General features: G+C 58.0%; 2 protein-coding genes across 8 annotated transcripts in view; one reads left to right on the top strand and one right to left on the bottom strand.

Annotated features, from left to right (window-relative positions):
• Positions 1-120: 120 nt before the first annotated feature.
• On the top strand, positions 121-3,235 carry SLC2A4RG (SLC2A4 regulator). Of its 6 annotated transcripts, none has more exons than XM_029222321.1 (7): positions 121-271; positions 1,190-1,299; positions 1,792-1,970; positions 2,042-2,142; positions 2,231-2,468; positions 2,556-2,647; positions 2,737-3,235. In XM_029222321.1, exons 2-7 carry the CDS (start codon positions 1,224-1,226, stop codon positions 2,846-2,848), a joined length of 798 nt encoding a protein of 265 aa, XP_029078154.1. In that variant the 5' UTR covers positions 121-271; positions 1,190-1,223; the 3' UTR covers positions 2,849-3,235. The 6 variants fall into 6 exon arrangements, with proteins under 6 accessions (XP_029078154.1, XP_029078153.1, XP_029078150.1 ...); XM_029222320.1 differs by having other exon boundaries at positions 2,228-2,468; XM_029222317.1 differs by having other exon boundaries at positions 2,054-2,142; positions 2,231-2,647.
• A 220-nt stretch (positions 3,236-3,455) lies between these two features.
• Positions 3,456-27,138, bottom strand: part of ZBTB46 (zinc finger and BTB domain containing 46) — a 37,854-nt gene continuing 14,171 nt past the window's right edge. For both annotated transcript variants that reach the window (XM_029220743.1, XM_029220744.1), the window contains 3 exons: positions 25,989-26,273; positions 9,193-9,368; positions 3,456-6,736 (listed from right to left, as the gene is read on the bottom strand). In XM_029220743.1, coding sequence (XP_029076576.1) covers positions 6,362-6,736; positions 9,193-9,368; positions 25,989-26,273 — 836 coding nt within the window. In that variant the 3' untranslated portion in view covers positions 3,456-6,361. The remainder of the gene's footprint in view (positions 6,737-9,192; positions 9,369-25,988; positions 26,274-27,138) is intronic.

Genomic DNA, 27,138 nt, shown 5'->3' with positions numbered 1-27,138 from the left:
GCGCTTCCCGCCGCGGCGGCCGGGGGCGGGGCCGGGGGCGGGGCCGCACCGGCCGCAGCCGGTTTGGGGGCGGGCACCATCGGGTCGGGGTGGCGGTGGGGGTGGGGACTCGGCCGCTGCCCGCGCTGAGCCGGCCGCGTCCGCAGGGCCCTGCCGTGGAGTTCGCGCTGCCACAGGAGCCGGAGCCGCGGGCCGCGGACCTCGGGGCCCCGGGGGCGGGGGCGGCGGGGCCACAGACGCCGTCGGCGCACATCCCGGTGCCAGGGCATAGGTGAGCCGGGGTTCGCGTGCCAGGCCGAGGGGGCGTGTGCACCCGTGCGCCTGTGTGTGCAGGGGTGGTGGATGGGGCGCGGGCTGGAGCCTTCCAGACCCCACCCCTGCGAGGGGCGCCTCGGTGGAGGGCAGGTCAGCATCCTGAACTGGGTTTCTGTCCTTGCCTTTCGGCTCTCCAGCCCTGGAGGAGTTAAGCAGAAATGACCGATGTATCAGTATGCCTTGTTCCTCCCCAAACCCTGAGAGCCAGAGCGCAGAACTGGGAGGGGGCGCCTGTCAGCCTCTGTGCCCAGGAGGCTGTGAGGCCCGCGTGGAATCCACTGTCCAGGCATCCCGGGGCCCCTGATGGCTGTCTGGCCAGCTCTGTCTGCAGAGAGAGAAACCCTCCCAGGTGCCTGACACCCCGGGCTGGCTGCGCAGGCGGGGGCGGGCCCTGGCCTTGCCCGCTGGGGCCCAGGGACCCGCTTGTGCTTGGAGCCCAGGCTCCGCTGGCTGCTGCTGGCTGCTGGCTGCTCCCGCCCTCCCAGGTCTGGCGCTAGGCCCACAGCTGCTGTTGCACAACCCTGGTTAATGTGTGATTGGGGGGAGGGCTGGCCTGGCCTGGCCCCACCGGCGGGGCCTCAGACCCCTGTCCAGCAGCAGGGTCTGAAGGAGCCACGGTGGAACAAAGCCCAGGCTGCAGAGAAGTCGGGCTTTGGAAAGACCCCAGCCCAGGCTTGTTCCCGGTGGTTCCTGGGGATTTGGAGCTCGGCAACCCAAGCTGGAGGTGGAGCTGGGCCTCCTGCCCAGCTCCTGGAGTGAGGGAGCTGGGTGCACACACGTGCCCAGGCCTGCACGTGTGCCGGGACGGGGACGGGCCTGGAGTACTTCTTGGGCCCTACCCACCCCTCCACCCCCCCATCCCCATCTCCTCCAGAGCCCCCCCAGGAAAAGCCCGGCTGGACGAGGTCATGGCTGCTGCAGCCCTCACAAGCCTGTCCACCAGCCCCCTCCTGCTGGGGGCCCCGGCTGTAGCCTTCAGCACAGGTGAGACTTAGAGGCCTGGCTTGGGGTGGGGGGTGCCGGCAGGGCTCAGGACCACTGTCCCTCCAGGACCCTACAAGCTGCTGTGGGGCAAGCAGAGCCGCTCACCTGGAATACCATCTTCTAAGTGCATCCATCTCCTGAGGTCTAAAGCGACATCAGGACCCCCATGGCCCCTCCCTGCGGCCAAAGCTGCAGTGCCCCAGGCCTGCAGGCCTCCATGACCTGTCCATCTCCACCTGGCTGGCCAGGCAGCTCCCCACCCCGTACTCTTCTGGTCTTCCTTCTCTGTGCTGGAGGGGCTCGTCCCTGGGCTGCCGTGGTCAGCTCCTCCCGGCCACTACCTCCTCCAAGAGGTTCTTTGCCCTCCAGGCTCACCTGTGGACAGGTGAACAGGCGGAGGTTTTGCACTCAGGGACTCGTAGCCAGCAGCGTCTGCAGCACAGCCGTGGCCCCCAAAACTCCTGATGCTGGCGCCGGTGTGTGTGTCCGCAGAGCCCAGCTTGGAGCCTTGGCGGGAGGCCCCGGTGCGGCCACCGGGCAGCAGCGGCAGCAGTGGGGATGGGGGCTGGGTCCCGACCAGTGACCAGTCCTCTCCATCTACCCCGTCGCCCCCGCTGCCCCCTGAGGCAGCTCACTTCCTGTTCGGGGAGCCTGCCCTGAGGAAGAGGAAGGTGAGCCAGGGCAGCCCTTGGAGCGGGGTGGACGTGGGGGGCGCCGAGGCTGACCGCCCCCTGTCACCCAGAGCTCGCTGCAGGGGCTGTTCCAGTGTCTGTGGAAGCGCTGCGGGAAGGTGCTGAGCTCGGCGTCAGGGATGCAGAGACACATCCGTCTGGTGCACCTGGGGTGCGGCAGGGCCGGGGGTGGGGGAGGGGCGGGGGGCGCCAGGCAGGCCTCTGCGTCAGCTCGCACCCCACCCCCCGCCCCCCAGCAGGCGGCAGGCAGAGCCAGAGCAGAGCGACGGCGAGGAGGACTTCTACTACACGGAGCTGGATGTCGGCGTGGACTCGCTGACCGATGGGCTGTCTGGCCTGACCCCGGGGTCCCCCACGGCCTCCACGCCGCCCGCCTTGCCCCGCCTGGAGCCGCTGGAGCCCCCGGCCCTGCCCAGCCTGCTGCGCCCGCCCGCCTTGCCCCCGCCCCCGGTGCTGAGCTCCCTGCCCGCCCCCCAGGTGTGCCCCAGTGGCCCCGCTTGCCAGGTGGGTGAGGCCTCGGGTGGCTCTGGAGGGGCGCGAGGCCACAGCGGTGTCTCCTCTCAGGGCTGCCTGGCACCCGTCCACCCGGAGCCACAGCCCATCCCGGTCAGGGCCTGCGCGCCAGCCCTGCCCGCCAAGCCCGGTGCCAACCCGAGGTGCGTGTGTGTGTAAAGGGGCCGGGGAAGGCACCGGGCAGGAGGCTCCCGGCCCGACCGCACCCCATGCCCCCCATGTGTGCCCCCAGGAAGCCCCGAGGTGACGCCAAGAAGTGCCGGAAAGTGTATGGCATGGACCACCGGGACCTGTGGTGCACTGCGTGCCGCTGGAAGAAGGCCTGCCAACGCTTCCTGGACTGAGCCCCGCCCGCCGGGGCCTCTCCTGGCTGCAGGGTCTTCTTTTTAACCGGTGGGGGGCGGTCCCCACCACTCAAAGTGCCTCTGAAGAAACCAGCCTCTTGGCCTTTTGCACTAAAGCCAAACCTCACAGCTGTCCCCTTGGCCTGGGGTCCCCAGGGGTGGCCGCCCCCCACCTGTCGGCCCTGGACTTGTCAGGGGTGTGACGGGCCCCGCTTTGGGGCCACACGGGGCCGTCCTCGATGCACTTTGAGGGGTGTCGGGGAGGGGGCGCCCCTGCCCGCACTTAATCTGACTGTTTGAGGGCCCGGGTGGACATTTGTACCGTGTTTGCCAAGCTCAGGTGTCTCACGTCTGGGCTGAACCAGGCGAGGAGTAACATTAAAGATTCGGGATTTTTCCAAAAGCTGTGTCTGCCTCCTGGGGGGAGGGACACGGAGCCAGGACCCCGCCATGGGCAGGGATGGCGGTGGGCAGACAGGAGGCCAGCAACCAGGCCACAGAGGGCTGCGGGGGGGGGGGGGTTACTCTCTGGCCCCCTCTGCCCAGGGTGAGGCCGGAGGAGGAGATGCTGTCTGAAACACACACGAGGCATCTGCTCAAGCAGCAATTTCCCAGTTTATTGAAAGTGATCGCTTTGCAAGAAAGTCTAACTAATCCCGTCACAGAAAGGAGACCCACAGGCGGGCCCGGAGTGCGCCCGGCAGACAAGAAATCTCAAGACCACTAGGGAGGAGGTGCTGTTGGCCGTTGACGGCTCCGGGGAAGCAGGCGATGGCCGTGATGTCCCACTGACCAGTTACAAAAGACTCCCCCAAATATGAAACACATCTCCAATACAAACACAGGTTTATAATAATTCATATAAAGTCGATATAATATAGATTATCCCCAGAAAAAAATCAACAATCTTCAAACACTGCCCTTTTTCTGTTTTGTTTGTGTTGACAGGTTGAAAGCACGTTGAAAAAATAAATATTTAAGAAAAGCACACACACAGCGCCCTCACTACAAGTAGTTCTAAAAAGGGCCACATACAAAACACAATATAGGATCTAAAAAATAAAAACACCATTAAGTATGGCTTTCTTAAGAGTTGCACATGTCACAGAATGAGCGAAAATAAGATTATCTTTCATATAATATTGCAAAAAGTTCCAGTTTTTGCATTTTTTCAGAGTTCTCTTTTTTAAAAAGGAAGATGTGCAAAGTTGGAAGCAGTAGCTGTGTTCTTTCAGTTGAGGTCCCTATCCAGTCCTGGCAGTGTTGTGACTGTTCCCAAACCCAGAGTTCAAGCATACAACCCGGTCAGGATCCAGAGCTTGATACAAAATCTTGGTTCCCCCGCCCCTCCCCCACCCCCAAAGACCTTGCCGCCCGATGGACCGCGTCCCACATCGGCGTTGCAGACACCAAACACAGACGCACACAGACGGAAAGGTACAAAATGTGAGATGTGATCTACACGCTTTTCCGCTTCATAAAAAAATATTTATTAGTTTAAACATTGATTTGGGAAAAAAAAAAAGATCACGTTAAAAAAGAAACTTTCGTTACGCATCTTTCCCTCCACGCCTCTGGAGGCGATGTGTTCGCCTGCATCTCTGAACTCCAGCTCTCGAGTTAACCGCACACGAGAATCGTGAACACACGGGGCTCGGGGGCGGGAGGTGGGACCCTCGGTTTTCCAGGGTATTGTTTTGAGGAAGAAAATGCCCTTGTGGCACTGAGGGCCCCGTCAAAAGTCAGCCAGGACGGTCCGGAGCGGGAGTGAGCAGGTCCTGAGTGTGGCGCAAAGGTGGCCTGGGGCGCAGGCAGCGGGCTGAGAGGTGGCCCCATACAAAACCCAGAGACGCTTGGTAGCAAAGGTCTGGTTTCCAAATGCATTTGATAAGAAAGTAAGTCTGTTTATAAAAGGGGTTAGAAAGTGGGGGAAAGGTACACAGTGGGGAGCCCCACTGAGGGGCTCAGCCGGGCCCCACTGTGAAAGGCAGACCGGGGCACTGGCCCCGGAGGCACCCCAACCCGCCCTGGGCTCCTGCCCCCAGCCCGGCCCGGCCCTTCTCTAAGGATGCCGGCATTGAGGAGTTCGCAGCGTCCCCAGCTGAGGATGGGAGGGCAGCCCTCTTCTGACTGAGAGAAAGGTGGCTATGTTTAAAACAAAGCAAAACAAAAAATAAAGCTGCGACTCCTCCCCGGGCAGGGCTTCAAGGACAGCACCCGTCCGTGTCCACGCAGCTAGCCACTTACTAAGGAGGGTTCTGTGGGATTTGCCTTTCTCCACCTAGAAAGAGTAGATGGGACCCGGGAGAAATGCAGTAAAGCCATTCGGCTTGCAGGCTGTGGGGAGAGAGAAAATCAAGCCAGTGTCTCCTTCGGCTCTAGCTCAGCACCCAAGGGGCCCTGGCACGGTGTCCCGCAGGGGCTCCCAAGCGAGGCGGGTGGAGGGGATGGAATGTATGTGTCATGAGCCTGAAAGGGAGACAGACCGGGGTTGGGCCCACAGTGTCCTCACAGCACACGGCGGGGCCCCGGCTTCTCAGAAAAAAGATAGAGAAGGGGTCATAAGCGTGTTTAAAAGACGGCGAGGGGGCTTGGGAAGAAACCAAAGGAAAGACACGTCTGCGAGTGTGGTCGAGCGGGAAAGATAACACCAAACAGAACCATGTTACGTGGCAGCCTCAGTTTCCTTAGCTACTCACGGAACCGGGGCCCGAGCACCTGGGGAGGGGCGGCCCCCGCAGGCGGCGTGAGCAGCAACGAAGGCGAGCCGCCCGGAACGGTCAGCAGGAGTGGCCTGGGCGCGGCAGGACGGGAGGGGCGGAGGGGCGAGCCAGCCCAGAGAAGTGCACACAAAGAAAGAGGAGGCCCCTACGGTGGGAGCACCTGGGCCCCCCGCCCAGCCGCCTCCGTGGGGGGATAGCACCTGGGCGCCTGGGCACCTGGGCACCTGGGCGCCTGGGCACCTGGGCACCTGGGCCGAGGTCGGCAGCTGCTGCGTGTTGAGCACCAAAGCCCAGAGGCGGGGGGGCCGCGGGGCTTTCTGGACGCCAGACCTGGATCTCGCAGGCTGCCACCGGACGGCACAGCCCTCGAGGGCGGGGGCAGTGGCAGCTGCCAGCAGTGACCCCACTGCTGAGAAGGGGGAGCGGAGGCGGGGGGACTCGGCCCTGGGCGGGGCCCAGGGTCAGGAGAACTCTCCTAACAGCTCCCGGACCCAGGCCTCGGGGCCACACTTGGGACCACAGCCAGCGCTGGCCCCCACACGTCACGGCGCGTCCGACGCCAGACCGGTGCGTCCTGGGCACCCCTGATGCCCGCCCCGCGCCCCTGCTGGGGGAGGTGACAAGGGCTCTCCCTGGGCTCAGACCCGCCCCACGCGCGTCCCCAGCCCCACTCGCTGGGGCAGCGCCTGCCTCTGAGCCCCGGGTGTCCTCGAGGGGTGGGGGAGAGCAGGTGAAGGGGGCCCGGGGCGCACGCAGGCGGGGGCGGCCGCTGCCCAGTGCCTGGCCCAGCCTAGGAGATCCAGGTGAAGTCCTTGTCGGTGCCCCCGGCAGGGCTGCGAGGCCCCCGCGGCGAGTCCTCGACCTCCCTGTCGTCCCCCAGTAGTGCGTCCTCGGGGGCCAGGCCCACGTCGTCCTCGTCCTCGCCCAGCTCCTCTTCGCCCTCGCCGCGTGGGTCCTCGGGGTCCTCCAGGTACGGCCCGTCGCCCGCGAACAGCTCAGGAGAGCCCTCGGCGCCGCCGCCATCCAGAGGCCCGGCCCCGCCGCCACCCGCGCAGTCGGCACACACGCCGTGGCGCCGCGAGCCGTGCTTGATGCCCACGCTGGCGGCCGACATGAACACGCGGCTACACAGCTTGCACACGTACTTCTTGTCCTTGCTGTGCACCTGCGGGGGGACAGTGGTCAGTGCGAGGGGACGATGGTCAGTGTTGGGGGACGATGGTCAGTGCGGGGGGACAGGGGGATGGCGGTCAGTGCGGGGGGACAGCGGTCAGTGAGGGGGGACGATGGTCAGTGTGTGGGGACGATGGTCAGTGTGGGGGGATGATGGTCAGTGCAGGGGGACGGCGGTCAGTGCGGGGGGACGATGGTCAATGCGGGGAGGACGGCGGTCAGTGCGGGGGGACGATGGTCAGTGCGGGGGGACGGCGGTCAGTGCGGGGGGATGATGGTCAGTGCGGGGGGACGATGGTCAGTGCGGGGGGATGATGGTCAGTGCAGGGGGACGTACTGTTAGTGAGTGGAGGGGGAGGTCTGGGTGGCCCAGAAGCTGAGATCTGGGTGGGTGGGGGCAGTCTGCTAGGCTGCTCAGACCCCTAGCCCTGGCCGGGGGCCGCTGCACAAAGCCGGAACACGCAGAATTGCAGGTGCCACCAGAACTCATCCCCACCCAGAGGGCTGCTGGGCACTAGGCCGCCCGTGCCCCCCCCCCACCCCGGGGGCTTGCTGCCCCCACACCTCCCAGTGAAGCAGGCAGAGCGCTCACCTCTGCCCCACCCCCGCTTTTGCCCCATGAGGGGATGGCCAGGGCTCTGGTGGCTCCCGGCTTGGGCCTGGGGGGCCTGGGGCCACGGGTGATGGGAGCCCAGGACAGCAGTGACCGAGAGGGACTCGAGGCACCTGCCTTCTGGGAAGCCGTCAGGACAGCCGGGAGCTGGGCTGAGTGCCCAGCCCGCGGGACGGCAGGGTCGGGGGTCTCAGGGGGACCGTGATTGCTGCTTGAATGCTGCCTCCTGCCTTTCTGAATTCTCCAACCGACGGGTCTGGCCGAGCGCCCTTGGCTTCCCAGCTCAGCGGTCCCGCAGACCACCGTGAACGTCTGCCCCATCACAGCCTTCCCTGAAACCCGACCACGAGGACCTATGACTGCTGCCAACCAGCCTAGGCAGGCGAGAGGCCGGATGCGCCCTGGTCGGACGTCAGGAGGAGCTGGCCCGCCTCACAGGTTCTGATTCCAGAAACGAAGCCTCAAATCACTTGGCTCCCGGGACCCTTCCTGGGTCTTTTTCATTTGTTACATTTTAAACCCAGGGCTTCCGGGACCCTCTGCAAAGAATAAAGACCCCAGTCCGGTCACAGCAGGGCTGGGCAGTGGGGACAGCTCCCAGGGAGCCACGAAGCCTGTCCTCTGGGACCAGATGGCCGGACACTCGTCCCAATGGACACATGGATGGGCGGGGAAGGGTGTGGGCGCTGTGGAGACCCAGAACTCGGCTCCACAGGGAGACGGCTGCTGAGACTGCCCACCCACCCCCTGCCCCCTGGCTAAGCCTCCCGGGCCGGGTGGGGCAGGAGCAAGCTGCCCTTCTGCCGTCAGGGGAGGTTCAGCTGCCTCCCAGCCCTGCAAACCTGCCCGTCGGGGAGAGTCCACCAGCCTGGGCCCTGGCTCCGAGGGCTGCCTCCCCCTCCAGCTTTTCCACCTGGCCTCAGGGAGCCTCCCCGGGGAGCCCAGCCCCAAATGAGGCCCAGGCCGTGGGCTGTCCCTCGCTCCCTCGCGTGGCTCACCCCGTTGGGGCCACCCCTGAGGTCTCGCCTCGGCCCCACTCGCCGCAGGGATGTGGCCCCTCCACCCCTCCTGCTGGTCAGAGGATCAGGGTGCTGCGGGGGCCCGGCCCAGCCTGTGTGGCCCTGAGGCCCCCTCACTCATGACATCACCCCAGCGTCCTCTCCCCACCCATGCCCCAGCCGCCTGGCCTTCCTCGTTTCTCACCCGCCCAAGGGTTCCTCACGCTGTGTTTTGATGAATCTGCCTCCCTGTTTCAAGGGTGACCTTTTCTATCACTTCCTGGCCAAGCAAATTCATCTGCGCAGCACCTGCTCCTGAGCTGCGAGCCAGGCCGTCAGAACCTTCCAGGGGCTGCGGGGGAGAGAGGCCAGGGTCCCACGGCAACTGCAGGGTGGGGCACGGAGGAAGTGGCCACGTGGCAGGAGCCAGGGGGCAAGGGCAGGGTCCTGGCAGGTTAGGGAGCACCTGCAGAGGCCGGGCTGGAGCAGAGGGGGTCCCAAAGGGGAAGCTGAGGAGTGGGGCTGCGGGGCGATGTGCTCACCTGCCCTTCTGCACCTGGGGCCGGGGGCAGAGCTGCTCAGGAGGGATGTGGGCTTGGGGTGCCTCCCCGCTGTCCTGGTCTTTCCCACTGTCGGGCGGACCCCACTTCAGGGCTTCCCGTGGCATCCTGGACAGCCCAGGGCCCCATCCTGCCCGGACACCGCAGCCCCATGCAGAGCGTGCCCTGGACCGACCCTGTGCTGACCGCACGCTGACCCCATGATGACCCCTATGCTGACCCACGCCGAGCCCCCACTGACCACATGCCAGCCCCACGTGGCCCTGCGCCCGCTCACCAGAGTGTGCCGCTTCATGTGCTCGCGCCGCGTGAACTTCTTCCCGCAGATCTCGCAGGGGTAGGGCCGCTCGCCCGTGTGGGAGCGCATGTGTCTCTTGAGGATGCACTGGTGCATGGCCGAGAAGCTGCAGTAGGGGCAGCGGAACTTCTTCCTGATGACCGTGAACTCGTTCACTGCAAGACAGGCGGTGGCCGGTCAGCCTGCGGACCCTGCACAGCCCGCCCACCGCCCGGCGCTCGGCTGTCCCCGTGGGGCTGGGGGTCCAGAGCCTCCAGTCAGGCCTGGCCCAGAGCAGAGAGGGCTGCTCCCACGTTCTAAGAAAGCGCGCTTCTCAGATCAGCCAGTACCTCCCGTGTCAGCCCCTAAAACACACGAGTGCACGCGCGGAATCAACAGACACAGGAGCGCGGACCCGTCTCCGCCCCGTCCACGTGTCTGCACGGCGCAGCCAGGGCAGGGGTGCCACCTGGTGGACACGGCCCAGCGAGAGGCCACCAGCCCCCGATGCGCAGCAAGCTGTCCCTCCCCGTGTTTCAGGGAGTGATACCGTGGGCCCCCGGGCCGGGGCCACATTCCAGGGGGCTTGGGGGGAGGTCAGGGGTTGGGGTCCGTGGGGTCAGTCCCGCTCTGCGAGGCCCCCGGGCACTGGGCAGCTCACCCCGAGTGACACCCTTTGTGCCGAGCACCCGCGGACACCGCAGTGACCCCCTCTTGAGCCAAGGGGCATCCATTGAGGACTCAGCCCTAAGGCCTCCTGGGCTGGTCGTCCCCAGCTCACCAGGGCTGCTGGAAGCCTCCAAGTGCTCGATGGTACTTCGTCCCGGGTAGGGAGCCCGGGTCACACGTCTGCTCTCGGGCCTCTGGAAGCGGACCCAGCCCTCACCCCACCCACAGCGCTCACCGGCCACACCCCAGCACCTGCACCCAGGGGACAGACCAAGGGTCCCGATGGTCAGGCCAAAGGCAGGCAGGCGGGAGGGATGCACGGCAGCAGCAGTGGGAGCCCCGGTCAGACCCCACGAAGTGTCCGTGCCTGCCGGGCCCCGGCCACGCTCACAGCTGCCCCCGGAAGTGCCAGAGGGAAGCAGACAAGGAAACAGAGGCTGCAATTGACACAGCCCACGGCGTGGGGAGAAGCCGGGGAAGCTAAGGTGACCAAAGCCGACCCCTCTCACTCGAGGGAGCCGGCCGGGCCACTGCACAAACGACGGGACGGCTCCATCCTGCCCAGCTCCCCCAACCCCGGGCCACCCCGCACATCACACGGGGGCAGGGCCCTCGCCGCCATCTCCGCGAAGCGTGAAGCGTGCCCCAGGCCTCCAATCCATTCCGGTGCTCAGACCCAGCCCCGGACAGGTCGCCATGGAAATGGTGCCAACTGGAAGGTGCACTGCAGTGACACGGAGCCCAAGGCCCTGGACGCACCCAGGTCCCCTGAGCATCGAGAGGCTGGCGCTCACCCTGCGCCTCCATCCCTGAAACACACCAGGCGACACTGGGTGTGATGTTTTATTTTGCTTCTTAAACAAGCCGTACATTTTCTCCTGAGACATCTTAAAGGGTGCCTAAATAATCAAGCAACCAGATTTCTTTATCTTCCAGAACACGGGTCAGTGAGGCCGTCTGCAGGGCCTGCCAGGAGCCTGGCCATTCTCATGGACCCCAGAGCTCTCACTCTGGCATCTCCCGCACCCACGGATGGCAGGCACCAGGGACACATCGCCCAGGATGACCCCTGTCCACGCGCAGGCCAGACAGCTTCAGCAGGGGAGGCCATCACGGCCGCAAAACGGCTGTGCGGACCCCATCACAGCTCATGACCGATGCCACCCCCGGGGCCCAGCCGCCCGCTTGCCTGACGGTGTCTGTGCACCCACAAGGGGCCCCACGTCCCCACAAAGGCTGGGTAGTCACCAGGTGTCTCTGAGAATCCAAGCCCTGTCCTAAGAAGTAAGGCATTTTCTCACGTGGAGGAGTTTTCGACATGCATGTGGCTGGGAGCTGGGGCAGACGAGAGGCGAGAGGCGTGGACAGTCGCCCATACCCCCAAGGCGGCCACAGTTCACAGCATGACGGCTGTGACCACATTTTCGTGCTACGATTTTTAACTGTTAAGTTCTTAAATGTGCGAATACACCATGATTTGTTCAACAAACATGTAAAGTGTTTCCATTTTTTTACCCTTGTGAACAATGCTTCAGCAAAGTGCTTACAAAAGAACCTTTGCCCCTGGAGAGAAATCCTGAGAAGTGGGCCATGCTGGCCGTCGGGCCCCGTGGGCCATGCACCCTCCTGAGGGCCAAGCCATGCTCCGGTACACGGGACACAGATGGCGGTCACCGCTGTTAGCAGAGCTGCTCCCTGCAAGGCTGTAGGCCGGGGTCCCAGCTGCAGGGGCGACCAGAGCATCCGGCAGCTCTTGGACCCGCGAGGAAGCAGCCTTTCCCGGGTGGCGGCTCCAGCCTCCCCACGGAGGGCCCGCAGACAGGTGGGTCCGGGTGAGGGTCCAAGACAGGACAGAGGGAAGGGCACCTAGCCTGGCACGTCTGGATGGACCGCACCTGGCAGCCCCCACTCTACGTCTCCCTTCCTGTCTGACCACCAGGCCCGGCCCGACCTGCCTGGTCGACGAGGCAGCAGCACGGCCCTCCACACCTGCCTCCCGCCGGTTCCCCCAGCACAGACCCCGGTTTTCACGTCAGCACGGAACACAGCAAGTGCACCACCCACTCTGGGATGGAAAAGGCAGGTGAGGAGACAAGCTTTTAGGTTATTTTATTTCAAATAACTTTTTTGAGTTATTTTCTGCTTTCTATTTTGCTTCTATAAACATAAAATTAAAATCGGACTTATTTACTCTAGTCTGCATTTAACAATTCAGACCTACATGTTAAAAAAACACTCATCTCTGAACATAAGTGCTGTACTTTTTCCCCGGAAACACAGTTCAGCTGCACGAGCATGAGCGTGACCCCCGCCCCACGCCTCCACTGGGCACACAGCTGCAGGCTTCTGAACCTACCCCTACTGCGCCATCAGGGAAGTCCCGAATATCCACAAACTGGGCAGCTTAAAGCACCAGACACCTGTCCTCTCTGTCCTGGAGGCCATACATCTGAGGTCAAGGTGTGGGCAGGGCCGCACTCTCTTCAGAGGCTCCAGGGGAGGGTCCTTCCTGCCTCTTCCAGCTTCTGGAGGCCCAGGCGGCCCTGGGCTTGTGGCTGCATCTCTCCCGTCTCTGCCTCCGTCTTCTCGTAGCTTCTCCTCTGTGTCTGTGTCTCCTGTCTCTTATAAGGGCACCCATCACTGGATTTAGGACCAACTGGATATTCCAAGGTGATGTCATCTTAAGATCCTTAATTTAATTATGTCTGGAAAGACACTTTTTCCAAATAGGGTCACATTCACAGGTACCAGGAATTAGGATGTGCACGTGCCTTTTGGGTGGAGGGCACCATGCAACCCACTACTTTCATGAACAGTACTGAGGAAAGTTTTCATTGACTGTTATGATTAAAATAACTTCACATTGGGCTCCCCTGGTGGCGCAGTGGTTAAGAGTCCGCCTGCCGATGCAGGGGACACGGGTTCGTGCCCCGGTCTGGTAAGATCCCACATGCCGCGGAGCGGCTGGGCCCGTGAGCCATGGCCGCTGAGCCTGCGCGTCCGGAGCCTGTGCTCCGCCACGGGAGAGGCCGCGACAGGCCCGTGTACCGCAAAAAAAAAAAAAATAATAATAATAACTTCACATGGGAAAGAAGCTAACAGTTCCATAACGCGTGGTTTATAGTCTATATGTCTTAGAAAACCTTTCAACGTCATGTAGTTTGACTCTCATAAACACACTAATAAAGCCTTAAAAATCCACATAGAGAAAAAGTAATTGAAATAAATGAAAAAGCACAAATAGCATCAAATTGAAACAGACACTCTCTACCAATCTGCCCTCAAAATGGAGCCCTTTTGTCTGGAACCAAGTGTCCAGGATGAACGGCAAGCTTGAAAATGAGGAAGTGACGTCAGAAGCTGGCACCAGATTAAAGTATGAAGTGCAGTAACACTGAGCTACAACTTTGCAGAAACGTACATATGAGAATGCCACTCAGCAAAGCAGCCTTAGAGGAAGCCACGTCTCCGCGCAGCCCTGCAGAGAATCAGACCTGTCGTAAACGTCACTGATGAGTGAACGTTCCAGAACGACTTCAAGATAACGCACAGGACACCAAGGGACTGCCAGCAAACGGAAGGCCCTGGCAGGTGGCAGGTGAGCACAGAGGGGAGGCTCCTCCGGAAGGGCACTCAAGTCCTTAATCCGTCACTGTCCTGGATTTGTACTCTTCCTCTGATCGTAATTCTCAAGACACTGCACTTCAAGTGCATTTCAGAAAGGGATTCTAACGTGGACCAAACTTTGTTTTCCCATTTATAAATTCATGCGGCTGCCACTTATCGTGTGTCAGAATATAGTGAAGCTATGATGTGTCCAAATTACTTTCGGAATGTTTTGAACCATACGTGACGTGCACACACCTTAAGTGTACCTCTCGGTGAGCTTTTACCTGCAGAAAGACCTGGAAACCACCACCCGAACAGGACACCGCACACCCAGGGGCCTGCGGCTGGTCAGTACCACCCACCCCAGGCGACAGCCACTCGGCTACCCATCACCAAACGCTGGGCTACAACTCAGTTTGTGGGGACCTGACACCCAGGTGTGGCCTTGCTCGTTGCCATGTTGTCATCCACGTGACCACAGGACCCCGTGCCTGTTCGGCAGCAATGGGCAGTGGGCCAGGCTCTCACTTCTGCCGGACGCGCATCTGAGGACATGTGGGCCCCAGTGGAATCAGCATCTCCCAGCCACCACCAACGCCTCGCCCCGGTCATTCGCACACCCTCTTCTGTGACGTGCTTGTCACGTCTTCTGATCCTTCACTGAGCTGCGTTTCCTTTGATGTTTTATTCTTGGGGGTATTTTTTGTTTGTTTGTTTTTTTAATTTTCTGGCTGCACCGCATGGCACAGGGGATCTTAGTTCCCCGACCACGGATTGGACCCGGGCCTCCTGCATCGGAAGCTCCAAGTCCTAACCACTGGACCGCCAGGGAAGTCCCATATGTTAATTTTTTTAATAAAAAATTTTATCAAACTTTCATCGCGAGTGCTTCTTAAGAAGTGCTTAGGACTTCCCTGGTGGCGCAGTGGTTGAGAGTCCGCCTGTCGATGCAGGGGACACGGGTTCGTGCCCCGGTCCGGGAAGATCCCACATGCCGCGGAGCGGCTGGGCCCGTGAGCCATGGCCGCTGAGCCTGCGCATCCGGAGCCTGTGCTCCGCAACGGGAGAGGCCACAACAGTGAGAGGCCCACGTACCGCAAAAAAAAAAGAAGTGCTTAAGAAACTTTTGCCCGTCACCATGATCACAAGCACCACCATCCCCTGCTAACCACGTTTAGGTTTGTGGTCATTCCCATCTTAATTCTGAGGCAGGAATCAAGATTCATTCCTTCATCCACGCCGGCATCCAGCTCACTCGGGTCCCCATTTTGGAAAGACCACCCGCCCCAGCGCCCTTGACAGGGGCCCACATCACGGTCCAGTCAGACCCTCACCCACGGCCTCCTTGCCTGGCCCCCTCGGCCGCTGTCAGGCTGGGCGTCTGCCCCTCCTCCCCTGGAGCCCCCGCTGTCTGCGTTGACGCTGTTCCCAGTCTCTGCACCCTGCGGCGTCTGGGGCCCTGTGACCGCGGCAGGGCTGCCCTCCCGGGGTGGGGTGGGGGGGTGGGGGACATTCCAAGAGATGATAAGTAACCGGCCTGTGAGCACAGCTTCCTGGCGACCAAGCCAGAGCCACCCTGTCCTCTACCAGCTCTCACACTCTGAGTCACAATCCCAGCCTGATCACCCCACGACCAGACAACCAGGGGCAGCCCCGTGTGCCCAACGGGGCTGCCCTCTGCTCAGTTTTGATACACCGTGTTTTTCAGGGAATTTGCCCATTTCTTCCAACTTGTCAAAGGTATTAGCACAAAATTGTTCACGATATTCTCTTACTCTCATTCTAACGTCTATAGGATCTTAGCAATGATCTTTTTTATACCTTTTATTGACAATCAACTTCCCTCTCTTTTTACAGATCACTGTGACAGGAGTTTGTCTGTTTCATTCATCTTTCAGTGTACCGGCGTTTGGCTTTGGTCATTTTTCTATTGTCTGTCTGCTTTCTATTTCATTGATATTTGCTCTCTGTTTTGCTCCTCCAGCTTTCTTTGGGTTTAATTTGCTATTCTTTTTCTCACTTCTTGACCGCCCAAATTAGAACTTTCCTTCTTTTCTAATAAGTGCAACTAGAGCTATAAATTTCCCTTAAATACCACTTTAGGTGTATCCTACAAGTTTTGATATGTTGTATTTTCATTATCATTCAGTTCAAAATATTTTATAATTTCCATTGTGACTTATTCTAGTATCTTTCTACTGTTGATTTTTTAAATCTAATTTCACTGAGGTTAGAGAGCACAGTCTGCATGATTTCATCCTTTGGGATTTGCTGAGACCTGCGTTACATTCCCGCTTGGTCTATCTTGTAAATGTTTCCTGTGCATTTGGAATGTTCTGCACTCGTTTGGTGCAATGTATGACTTGGTTAACCATGTTGTTATAGGCCAATACTTCTCTGAAAAAAGATGCAAAACTCCTAAACAAAATAGCAAGCTGAGTCCAACTATATAGAAAAAGAACAGCATCTTGTGACTCGGTGGGTTTATTCCAGGAATTCAAGGTTAATATGTGAAAACTGTGTTCAAATCTTCTCCATCCTCACTGACATTTCGTATGCTGATCTATCAATTACTGAGGAAATCTGTTAAAAGTCCTCAACGCTAATTGTGGACTTGTTTCTTTCTCCTTTGAGTGCTGTCAACTTTCACTCCATATATTTAAAAAGCAAGCCTATGCATTTCAGGATCTGCGTTTCCCACTGAACTGACTCTCTTGTCATTGTGTAGTGGCCTTAGAGCAACACCCCTCCCAGTTTACTTTGCTGCTGACATCAATAAGCCTCTTTAGGCTGGTGTTTCCTTGGTTTCTCTTTTTTATCTTTTTGCTTGAAACCTTTCTGTGCTCTTATCTACAAAGCATGTTATCTACAAACAACAAATTTCCTTTAAAAAGCAAGCTGATAATCTTTTCTTTTTCCTGCAGGGTTCAGTCCATTGGTAATAACGGGCTATTAGTAGAGTTGGGTGACGTCTACCATCTCCCTATGTGTGTTCTATTCTGTCCTTTTATGGTTTTGTTCCTTTAAACTTCCTTGCTTGTTGCTTTCATATTAATCAAGTATTATCCCAGTTTTCTCTTCATAAGCCTTTGAGCTGTACGTGATGATTCTCGCCATTATTCACTGCAACTTTGTAGAAAAGGCAAGACTCATCCAACGGCCAAGCTCGTCGCCCCCGCCCCCCCCCCCACCCTTTGTGCTGTTTGTGTCATGCGTTATGCTCCTATTTGAGTCAAAAAACCCACAAGGAGCCGTAAATATTGCCTTAAATGATTCAGATCTTTCTAAAGAGGGCTGGTTTTTAGTACTTCTTGTCAGCCGACAATGAATCCCCTCGGTTTTCTTTTCTTGGTCTCTGGGGGATACTTTTGCTGGGTATAGAATACTGGTCTCGGCATTTCTGCAGCACCTCAGAGACTAGCGCCATCGTTTCCATTGAAAAGTCAGATGTCAATCTCGATGTTGTTCCTCTTAATGTCTTTTTCCTCTGGCTGATTTTAAGATTTTTTTTTTTTAAAAAACCTTTATATTTTTTAATATTTATTTATTTTTGGCTGTGTTGGGTCTTTGCTGCTGTGCACGGGCTTCCTCTAGTTGTGGCGAGCGGGTGCTACTTTTCGATGCGGTGCGCGGGCTTCTCATTGTAGTGGCTTCTCCTGTTGCAGAGCATGGGCTCTAGGTGCACGGGCTTCAGTAGTTGTGGCGCATGGGCTTAGTTGCTCCGTGGCATGTGGGATCTTCCCAGACCAGGGCTCGAACCCGTGTTCCCTGCATTGGCAGGTGGATTCTTAACCACTGCGCCACCAGGGAAGACCAAGATTTTTATTTTTGTCTTTGGTTTTCAGTAGTTTGACTACAACATGCCCAGTTTTGTTTTTTGGTGGTTGTTTTATTTTAGTGTTCATCCTGCTTTGGGTTTGCTGAGCTTCTTGAATCTGTGGATTGATATCTTTCATCAGTTTTTGAACATTCTCTGCTATTGTCTCTTCGGGTACTGCTTCTGCTCCATTTTCTCTCCTCTCTCCTCTGGACCCCAATTACACATGTATTAGACATTTTCACTGCTCCTCTGTGTGTCTTTGCTTGTCCCCATGCTTTTCTTTCCTAAGCTTCAGCCTGGATCCTCTCCATCACTCTGTCTTCCAGTCTCCTCGTCCTGTCTCAGGTGGTACCCAGACTGCTGTAAACTACTTAATGGATCCCAGCCTCACACATTGTATTTTCAGTTCCAGCAGGTTCGCTGGACTCTTTTTTACAGATTCTTCCTTCCCTCAAGGACTGCAACCTTCAAGTCCCACCTGCACTGATTGCTCCCCAGGATGTGTGTGTGTGTGTGTGTGTGTCTATATGTGTGTCTATATTTGTGTATATGTGTATGTAAGTGTGTGTATGCATGTATATGTGTGCGTGGTTTTGGGAGGCCAGCTTTTCAGGTAGTTTTTACCTGGAGGGTAAGCCCAATACAAGCTAGTCATGGTTGAAACTGGAAATTCAAATTTTATTTCAGAATTCTTTCTTTAAAATAAATTAGTGCCTTTTCTTAGCTCCTGAGTTATGTGCAACCACCAAACTGACAATGATCCAGACTGGATTCTTAAATATTTTAAATGCAGTCTAAACGGTAAGTTAGTATCCCCAATCAAGTAGGAGTCCCCATTTCTACACACATACACACACACATGCACACACACCCTACAACACATGGTTGGTACCCGAGTTTGTGAGGTCACCCAGTCACATTTTGTGAAAGTGGTAATAGGCCAGGAAGCCCACAGTAAACTTGTAGACATGGAGCAAGTTTTGTGGCAGTAAAGAGACCTAAATTACCAACCTTTTATTATTGCAATCCTTTGTATTCAAGAAAGATTAACATTACATATTGATAAATTTTTTAAAACTCTTTGAAATCAATTCCTGAGCCAAGATATTTCAATGAGAAATTCAATAAAATGTAAGCAATGGAATACCTAAATGAACTTGCTTAAAATTTCTTATGTTGGATGACAGTACTGTTTTAAGGGAAATAATATTAGAACTAAGAACAAACTCAGGGGCCGTCTATCTTAAAATGTTTCCTATGTTCCCATCACTTTACCATCTATACATCTTTTTTAAAAGAAGAGATATTATCTCTCTTTCTCTATCTGAAAAAGAAATTCAACTCATGTAAACTAAAAAATGCACCAAAACAGTTCATTCATTTCTCCCACCCCCCCCCACCCCCGGAAATCACCAAACTGTTTGTTCTCTGTATCTATGGGTTTGTTTGTCCTTTTTGTTTGTCTGGTTTTGTTTTTAGATTCCATATGTAAGCGAAATCATACAGTATTTGTCTTTCTCTGTCTGACTTATTTCACTTAGTATGATAAGCTCTAGATCCATCCATGTTGCTGTAAGTGTCATTATTTCATTCTTTTTTATGGCTGAGTAATATCCCACGTGTGTGTGTGTGTGTGTGTGTGTACGTGTGTGTATACACACTGAATTTTCTCTATCCATTCATCCACTGATGGACACTCAGGTTGTTTCCATACCTTGGATATTGTAAATACTGCCTCAATGAACAAACCTATTTCTTTTAGGTACAACGGAAACTTTCTGAAATTTCTTCATTATTTAAAAAAATTAACAAAGCCTTTTTGCACAACAGTGCGGGGCCTCTCCACAGGGCAGGCTTCCTTGCAGGCGCAGGTCACGCTCCATCCACGCAGGGAAAAGTCCCACAAGCGAGCAAGTAACAGGGAAGCAGCCACAGGGTCGCATCCCCGGGGGCGCAGGTAACCCAGGGCCCAACGTGGGTGGTGCACACGTGCATTCTACGACAGCGTAACCCCATCTGGACACACAATCTCAGCGACCTAACAGCCAAAAATCCCACCGTGACCAGCAAAAAAGGAAAGGAAAACTTCCTTTTCTCAGAAATGTTGTTTATATGCAAACAGGCACTTAATAAACCCTCTCAGAAGGAGTGACACCACCGACAGGTCTTTGAACTCCCAGGGACACTGCTCCGGTGAGGTCACCTTGGCAACAAGCATCCTGGGCCTCTCTCAAAGCCCAACTTTTCTCCATCTTCAGAACTCATCTAATGATTATAAAGACTGGAGTGACTGGGGCAGGTGGGCAGCCTGAGCTGCACGTGGACCACGTCCTGACCATGGCCACGGCCACAGGGGGTGGGAATGGGCCTGGCAACTCCAGGAATTCGGAACCTGGAATGGGCCGCCTGCTTCCTTCCTAAGCGCACCTGCTGCTTGGCCAAGAGTCCTAGAGTCCCTGCATCCTCAACCACCCGCAGACGTGGACCCAACGTGTCCAGGGCAGCTGGACACCAGCAAGGACAACGTGCTTTTTCTGAGAAGAAGCCAGTTTGGTAGCTCTGTCTCCCTCACATGTGGCAGGCAGGGTACTCCGAGGTCGTGGAGACTGGGCTTCATCCTCACATCTTTCTGGAAAGTAACGGGCTCAGAGACATTTTGTTCCAAGATCTGACACAATCCCCACTGCCTGGAGGCTGGAGGTACACCTGTCCTACCTGCCCACCACTGGGCACTGAAAGGCCTTCACCAGGCCTGGTGAAGGATTTGGGAAGTGACCGTTTTAAAGGCTCACACCGACGCCTGGTGCCAGCTCTGCCATCACCTGCTGGCCACCTGGACCCGACGCCAGGCTGCCCGCGGCAGAGAGGCCCATGCAAACGTCCGCCCCCAAGTGCCAAGCGCCTGTTCCAGCCTGGCCGCCTCAAAACCATTGTCCGCGGTGGAGGCGTCCGTCTCCTTGGGGTTCCTTAGCTGACTTCAGGGTGGAGCCCTGGGCAAGTCCATCGAGGCCGTGAAAGGGCTCCTGGCCACACAATGAGCCAGAAGGAGACCCTGGTCATCCTGGCCGGGCCGGCAGACCCCGTGGAAACCCCAGGCACCTGCTGGAGCCACCTCCGGAGGGGCCCGTCCCTCGGCCCAGGCCTCCCGGTCCGAGGGACGTCGACCTAGAAGGAGAGACAGATGAGTTACAGGCCGTCGGGACGCGATGGAATCGGGAAGATTGGAGTGCAGACGCGCGTCACCCCCTACTCACCGTGTCCCCGTCCAGTCACCACACGGAAACCGCCACGCGTCTGGAAAGGAAGCTGCAGTTAATTCTTGATGAACGGACGCGCGAGAAATCCACGTCAACCGAACGCCTGCCCCTCCCACCAAAACCATCCTGTTTTCAAACGCACGGGGAATAGCATTTGGTTTATTTCAAATTACAAAATATGTGCTCAAGCTCTCCCTCCTTAAATATTTTTTCCTTCAGGGAAACAATGGAACCTAACAGACCTGTCTTTAAATAACCAGCTGTGACCTGAGGCACAGGAAGTGGATCTCAGACGCCTCGGGACAAACACGCAGCCATCGGCACCGGGGCAAAACCTGGTGGAGACAGGCCGGCACTGCTCAGTTTGAGGAACTGGGTTTTTAACCTGCTGCTGTATGAGTCTGTATATTAGGGGGGGAAATGCCTCCAAAAACTATTTTAATTTAAATATCAAAACGGATTTAACTTCATACAACATGTTGCAACTATTACTGCAAAGCTGACACCTGTGTCACTTTGAGTGACATGGGGCCGAGGGGATTGTGGAGCAGAGGGTGGACGGGAAAGCAGTCACAGCTTCACAGGCTCGCCCAGGACATGCTGAGCACGTGGGTTCTGGGGCGCCATGCCCGCAAGGACATGCGTGGTGGACGGGCGTCTGGCCGGGGCTGCCCCGACGTGGCTGGCCGCCCTCCCGTCTTACCTGGGCTGGGGAGGTGGCCGGCTCCCTGGGCTCCATCTGGCCGGTCCCCAGAGCGGGCATCCCGGGCTCTGAGTGCAGGAGGGTGGAGGGGCTGGAGGGAGGTGACTCGGGTTGGCGCCAGGCCCTGGGGACACAGGAAACGAGTCTCACCCACGTGAACGGACACCAGCTGGCGGGCTGTAGAGAGTTCAGGAAGCACCGTCCTTGGCTATCCTGCGGTGAGCCGTGCGCTGCCATGTGGCGAGGCCCGGATCTTGCTGGGCGAGGGTGTTTGGGGGCTTCTATCAGCTCGCCACTCCCAAGCGCCAGGGTGTCCACACGTGACTTGTCTGGGGCGGGATCTCTCTCCCAGAAGCAACGTGATTACAATGGGGTGTCTGCACAGAAAGTCAGAACCCGTGGCGTGGACATGGCACACGCTCACCTGTGCTTGAGGAAGGATCTTCTGGAAAGTCCTTCATGGTGTGTCGGCCTGACTATTTACCTAAAAGGGTGGTAATACTTCCATCAAATGCCCTTTCATAAGAGACTGCTTAAGATTCCAGTATCAAGCCAGACTCAAGTAAAGTCCTTGATCATTTTAAACACCAGAAGGAAATACTCTTTCAGCCACAGTCAGAACGAACTCAGCTGCCACTGTCCCCCGATAGATGTCGGGGGCGTCCCCGGAGAAAAGCTGGGCGGGGGAAGCCCGTGGCTTGTGGCCCCCCGGTCCAGGGCAGACCCCGCCCGCCACCACCCCAGGTCTGAGCTCTCCTCCGTAGCAGCACATCCTTCCAGCCAGACAGGGCAGCCCTGCCCATCGCCGTCAGGAGGAATCCTCGACTGCTGCTGCCGGAGCCGTGGCGGCGACGTGCGCAGGACAGTCGGGGTTTCTGGGAGTTTGGGGACGGCGCCGCCCCTCAGGCACTCAGCCCCCAATACCCAGGGCGGCTGCTTCATCTCCACTTCATTCCCGTGAAATCAAAGTTACTCATGTTCTCTCAGCATTTTTCAAGGGCCCTCCCGGATCAACACACACCCACAAACACAGCTCAGGGAAATAGCTACATTTGTGTGCCGTGAACATGCTGGTCACGGTTTCTATTCAGTGAACAGTGACTTTTAACCGGTGGGATGCCAGCCGCCTGTTGCAAACGTAATAAGAGCAAAAGAATCAACTTAAACCGAATCAAAACAAAAAGTACAAAAGTCCTCTTATGGAAAAATCAGTTAAACAGTGATGATCCAGCAATGAAACCATCTGTGGAACTTAATTGCCAAGCCAAACGCTATCAGACTTGGGAAAGCAAGGAAACTCGGTTTTTCTCGGAGGCTCCAGAACCTTCCAGAAAGGACCATCGGTTACGGCTCTGCACAGCCTGCGAATTTGCTGCATTTAATTTGAACATCTGCGACCACCACCCCTTTCTTCTGCAACACTGCATGCCCGGCAGGCCACACTGACGCACTGCAGGGCTCGCCACCTCAAGACCAGGACGACCCAGCAGGGCCGAGAGCCCCACTCAGCACACCCCACACCACACAGCTGCCACCGTCAGACATCACGACGGGGACGTGCCCTCCCCCTGTTCCTACAACCACGAGTCATGGCTACTGGGACGTCAGTCCTACGGGCCCCCCAATATCACAAAACGAAAGGCTCAGCCCTGGAAAAACCTTGTTAACAACCTGAGAAGCCTGGGGGCCGGAGCCAGGAAATAGCCCCCCCAACGCCCTCGAACAGGACCAGGGGCGAGGGACCCCCAACACAGCAGCGCAGGGCTCCCATCTCCCTTCCGGGCCTCCCCAGAGGAAGTGCGCCAGGCTCTACACCCACCGAGCTTGGGGGTGTCTCCATACTGGAGCCCGGGGGGCGGTGCCACTGCTTTGCCGTCAGTAGTGCCCAGTGTGAATCCAGTTTTCTCCTTCGAATGTGTTTTTAGGTCCCCTGTGCTCCCCGGACTGGGGGTCGCCTGGGCTCAGAGATCGAGTCGCCACTGGGCGGCACCCAGGAGGGGTGGGCGGCACCCAGGAGGGGCCTCCCCATCCGCACGTTCCCGTCGGGCGACCCCTGACAACGTCTGCAACTGAACGGAAACCGTGGCCCGTCTGGAAGCACAGCGGTGGCAGCGGGTGAATGCAGGGGCTCTGGGGGGCCTGATGCTTTGTCGCATCCGTGCACAGAAGCCGGCGCCTGTGAACTGAACGGCACGGAGCAGATGCGCCCACGGGCGCTCCGCAGGGGCCGCCCAGCCCCGGCTCAACACAGGAAGGCAGCCCACCGCCCCTGCCCACCTGCCCGCCGGGGACGGAGCACCTGCCACAGGGAGGTGACCGCACAGTCTTGGAAAATAAGTTCTTCTCTGCATATTTCCGCTCCTCATTTCAGTGCATGCCCAGAACAGGCAGATTTTCCTTAGGATGTCAGAAAAGAATGTTCTAAAGTAACCCATTCCTCCAGCAAGCCCTTCAGCCTCTCTGCCTGAGGGAACATGGGAGCCCACGCCTGGCCCCCTGGACACGGCCCAAGTCACCAGCTCCCAGCCGCCAACTTCTCAACCCTCTCGTAAGGGCAGAGCTAACGAAAAAAGTGGGAAATTTAGAGTATTTACAGCAAAGAGGTTAAAACATAATAGAAATAACAAAATATCAAAACCCACTAGTCGACTTCACCCCGGGTTAGTCACAGACATACTAAAAATAGAGCGGATGGGGTTTTACTCCCCCGCGCCCAGCTCCCTGCGAACTGCGAAGGGGGGCATGTGCGCGCACGGGGCCTGGGGACGTGCCCGGGGCGCTGCGGCTGCCTGACTGCGTGTCCACTGGGAACAGACCACCCGACAGGGTCACCGCTTGCCCTCTGACTCCGCCCAGCTACCCCACCTGCTGCCAGGCCGGGTCTGGGCCTCTGCAGGGACAGGGCCGGAGGACGGGGGGCCCTGGAAGTGGAGAGCATCTCTCCCTGTGCCTCACTCGTCCCGGAGCCCCACACTCAGACCCCTGGCTCACGGCTAACGGCCTGACCAAATGCGGGTGCAACCGGTGCTTTCGGGCCACCCGGACCCCTGGCCCCATCCCTAGCACAGCTCTGCACAGAGCACCAAAGGCCTGGGGAACAGGCCCACCCCGGAGGAGAAGGCTGCCAGACGCAGGGACAGGAGGAGAAACACCGAGAAACCGTCCCCCTCGTGACAACGCGGTTCAGCCACGGAGGAGCTGCTGCGCCTCCCGGGGCCTCTGACACGTGGGGTTCACTCCCACCAACTGGGAGCATCCAGAAAGAGCCAGAACAAGTGTCCAGCGCTGCAGTTACACACCCAGCCTGCTCCTTCCACGACGTCTGTGAAGCTGCCCAGCCGGCCCCTCAGCAGGACGTTCACCTGCGGACTCGCCGATTCTAAACCCCAGATACTGCAGATACCCCAGCACCACCTCCTCAAGCTATCAGATCATCACAAACCCAACAGTTTCTGCTGGCAAGTTCAGGGTTTGAGCTGAGCGGGATGGACTAATGTGGAGCGTTTATCAAACACACTTTGCTTACGTGTCCCGCGTTTCACGTTCACAACAACTGTGTGAGTGACTATTGCCATTCCCATTTCTCAGATGCAAAAAATGAGGCCTAAACGGATTTTCTAAAGTGTGTCCAACAGCCTCGGGGGATGCACCCCTGGATCTGACTTCACAGCCAAGTCCTACAACCGCCCTGGCGTCCCACCTGCCTCGGACTTGGCACAATAAATAAAGAGAACGTGATGCTATTCTCCACGGTCAGACTTTATTAGCCACAAGCAATTTTCATCACGAATCCTTAGGATATTTTAGTGCTCGTGAAAATATTGTTTTTAAGATTAGAGTAAAAATTAAAGACACGCTCCCCACACCCCCAACACTGGCTGCAGTTTTCCCCCTGCTTCCTTCAGCAGTGCTCAGGGACCCACACACAGCCCCGCCAGCCATACACGCTTGGACCGCAGGGCCCTGGGACAGGGCCCTTCCCACGCCCTCTGCACTCAGAGCCGCCTGTTTTGGGGTGTGTCACTCTGCCCCGAAGAGGAAAACAGGGCCACACCCGACTCTCCCTCACAGACACCAACCCAACAGAGCGTTTCTCTCGGGACGCCGGAGACAGGGTCACACTGCCCCAGACACCCAGGACCCGGGCACCCAGGATGGATGATGTCAGAGCACCCGAGCCGAGGGGGCGTGGCACCCTCCCAGGCCGGCGTCCGGGGAATCCCCGGCCAGCACCGCTGTACCTCATCCGCTCCTTAGGTTACTCTGTTATTTGCTTGTGAGCAACTGGAATCTAGCTGGAGACACTCAAGGTGTAAACACAACACCCAAATCCTTTTTAAATCTCACGTGCCAGCAGCACTGTCTGCTAGAAAGCAAGGATCTGCAGCCTGGCCACACTCCCGAGGCAGGATGAGTCGGCACAGGCAGGGGGCGAGGCCAGCAGAGGGAGCCCGAGCCCGTCACGTCCCAAGGCCTCCCCAGCGCAGGGGTCCCTGTCCCAGGCCCGCACAGCCCAGCACTTGTCAGCCGGCTCAGGGTTTAGGGTTAGATGCCTCGATTTCAAGTATGAACGTTCGCACAGGCACTCGGCCGCTTCCCTCCCGGTGCCCCGACAGCGCTGCCTCCTCTCCGAAGGCCCCTCGACTGCCACGACCCACACACACACACCCTCAGCACGTCCCGTCGCGGGCTGAGGCGCGTCACTCCCGCCCACACTGCGCGCCCGCGCGGCACTTACGGGACAGGGAGTGGGTGCCCTTGGGCAGGTACTCCAGCAGCAGGGAGCTGTCGTCCGCCAGCACGTCGGCCTTGAGGGCCAGCAAGCTGTTCTTACTCATAAGCGCCGCCCGCAGGTTGGCCACCGCGGTGGCCTGGTGCAGCGTGTCGTCCTTCTCCGGGGTGAGGGGGGCTCCCAGGTAGCTGCCTTCTCCTCCCAGGAGCCCCTCGTCCACATGCGCGTAGAGCTCGGGCCTCTCCCCGCGGCTGTCCGAGCTGCTGGCTTCAGCGACGGTCAAGTCCGCGTCTGGGGAGGGAAACACACGTTAGAGACCTTGCCCGCGACTCAGGACCCTCCGAACAGCAAGCAGGCAAGTTTAGGAGAAGCCGGAGCCACGAGTGTCCTGAACCCCAGCGGCCTGGCCTCAAGCCCGATCCCGGCCTGACACGAAGTCCCAGGACAGTGGTGACATCACAGCCAAGACCTCGCGTGGGGCTCAACCCAGAACCCGGGGGTGGGGTGGGCGGAATGGGCGCCCACCCAGGACAGCGGGTCTGCTCCGGGGCTGAACATCTGGGTATTTTCATCCCTCAGAGAAGGGGCAACACTCAAAATGGATCAAAAAGCCCAAACTACACAACTCTTAGAAAAGCTCTGCGGCCTCAGGCTGGGCCACGGGTTCTCAGCTGTGACACCAAAAGCACAAGCACTGAAACAGATTAAACTGGACTTCGTCAAACACTAAACCCCTGAAGGCCTCAAAGGACACCATCAACACAGTGAGAGGATGCGTGGGAGAGAACATCTGCAAACCGTACGCCTGACACGAGAGCCCGTCTAGACACTACAGAGGACTTTACTGCTCCATAAAAAGACAAACACCCCAGCTTAAAAGTAGGCAAAGGACATGAACTGATATTTTCCCGAAGAGGACACACAAACGACCAGCGAGCAGTGCTCGGCGCCGTTCGTCACCAGGGAAACGCAGCTCAGCGCCAGGACACCGTTCCCACGCCCTCTGCGACGGCTGCCACCCACAAGTGCCAACGGGACGTGGGACCCTGCAGCCCCCCAGGCTGCTGGTAAAGACGCAAAATGATGCGGCCGCGGTGCAAGAGCTTAGCGGGTCCTCAGAAGGTGGACACCAAGTTGCCACGTGGCCCGGCATTTC

The sequence above is a fragment of the Monodon monoceros genome, unplaced genomic scaffold, assembly GCF_005190385.1.
Source record: "Monodon monoceros isolate NGI ecotype Baffin Bay Population unplaced genomic scaffold, NGI_Narwhal_1 Super_Scaffold_13, whole genome shotgun sequence".
Taxonomy (NCBI): domain Eukaryota; kingdom Metazoa; phylum Chordata; class Mammalia; order Artiodactyla; family Monodontidae; genus Monodon; species Monodon monoceros.
The sequence above is the reverse complement of the archived record's forward strand: the minus strand, read 5'-3'. Positions and strand labels throughout refer to the sequence as shown.

Excerpts from the sequence above, each read along its gene's own strand:
- SLC2A4RG (XM_029222316.1), top strand. The coding sequence starts at position 1,224 with ATGGCTGCTGCAGCCCTCACAAGCCTGTCCACCAGCCCCCTCCTGCTG. Across the intron at positions 1,971-2,041 it reads CTGCCCTGAGGAAGAGGAAG|AGCTCGCTGCAGGGGCTGTT; the intron begins GTGAGCCAGGGC and ends CCTGTCACCCAG. Across the intron at positions 2,648-2,736 it reads AAGCCCGGTGCCAACCCGAG|GAAGCCCCGAGGTGACGCCA; the intron begins GTGCGTGTGTGT and ends GTGTGCCCCCAG.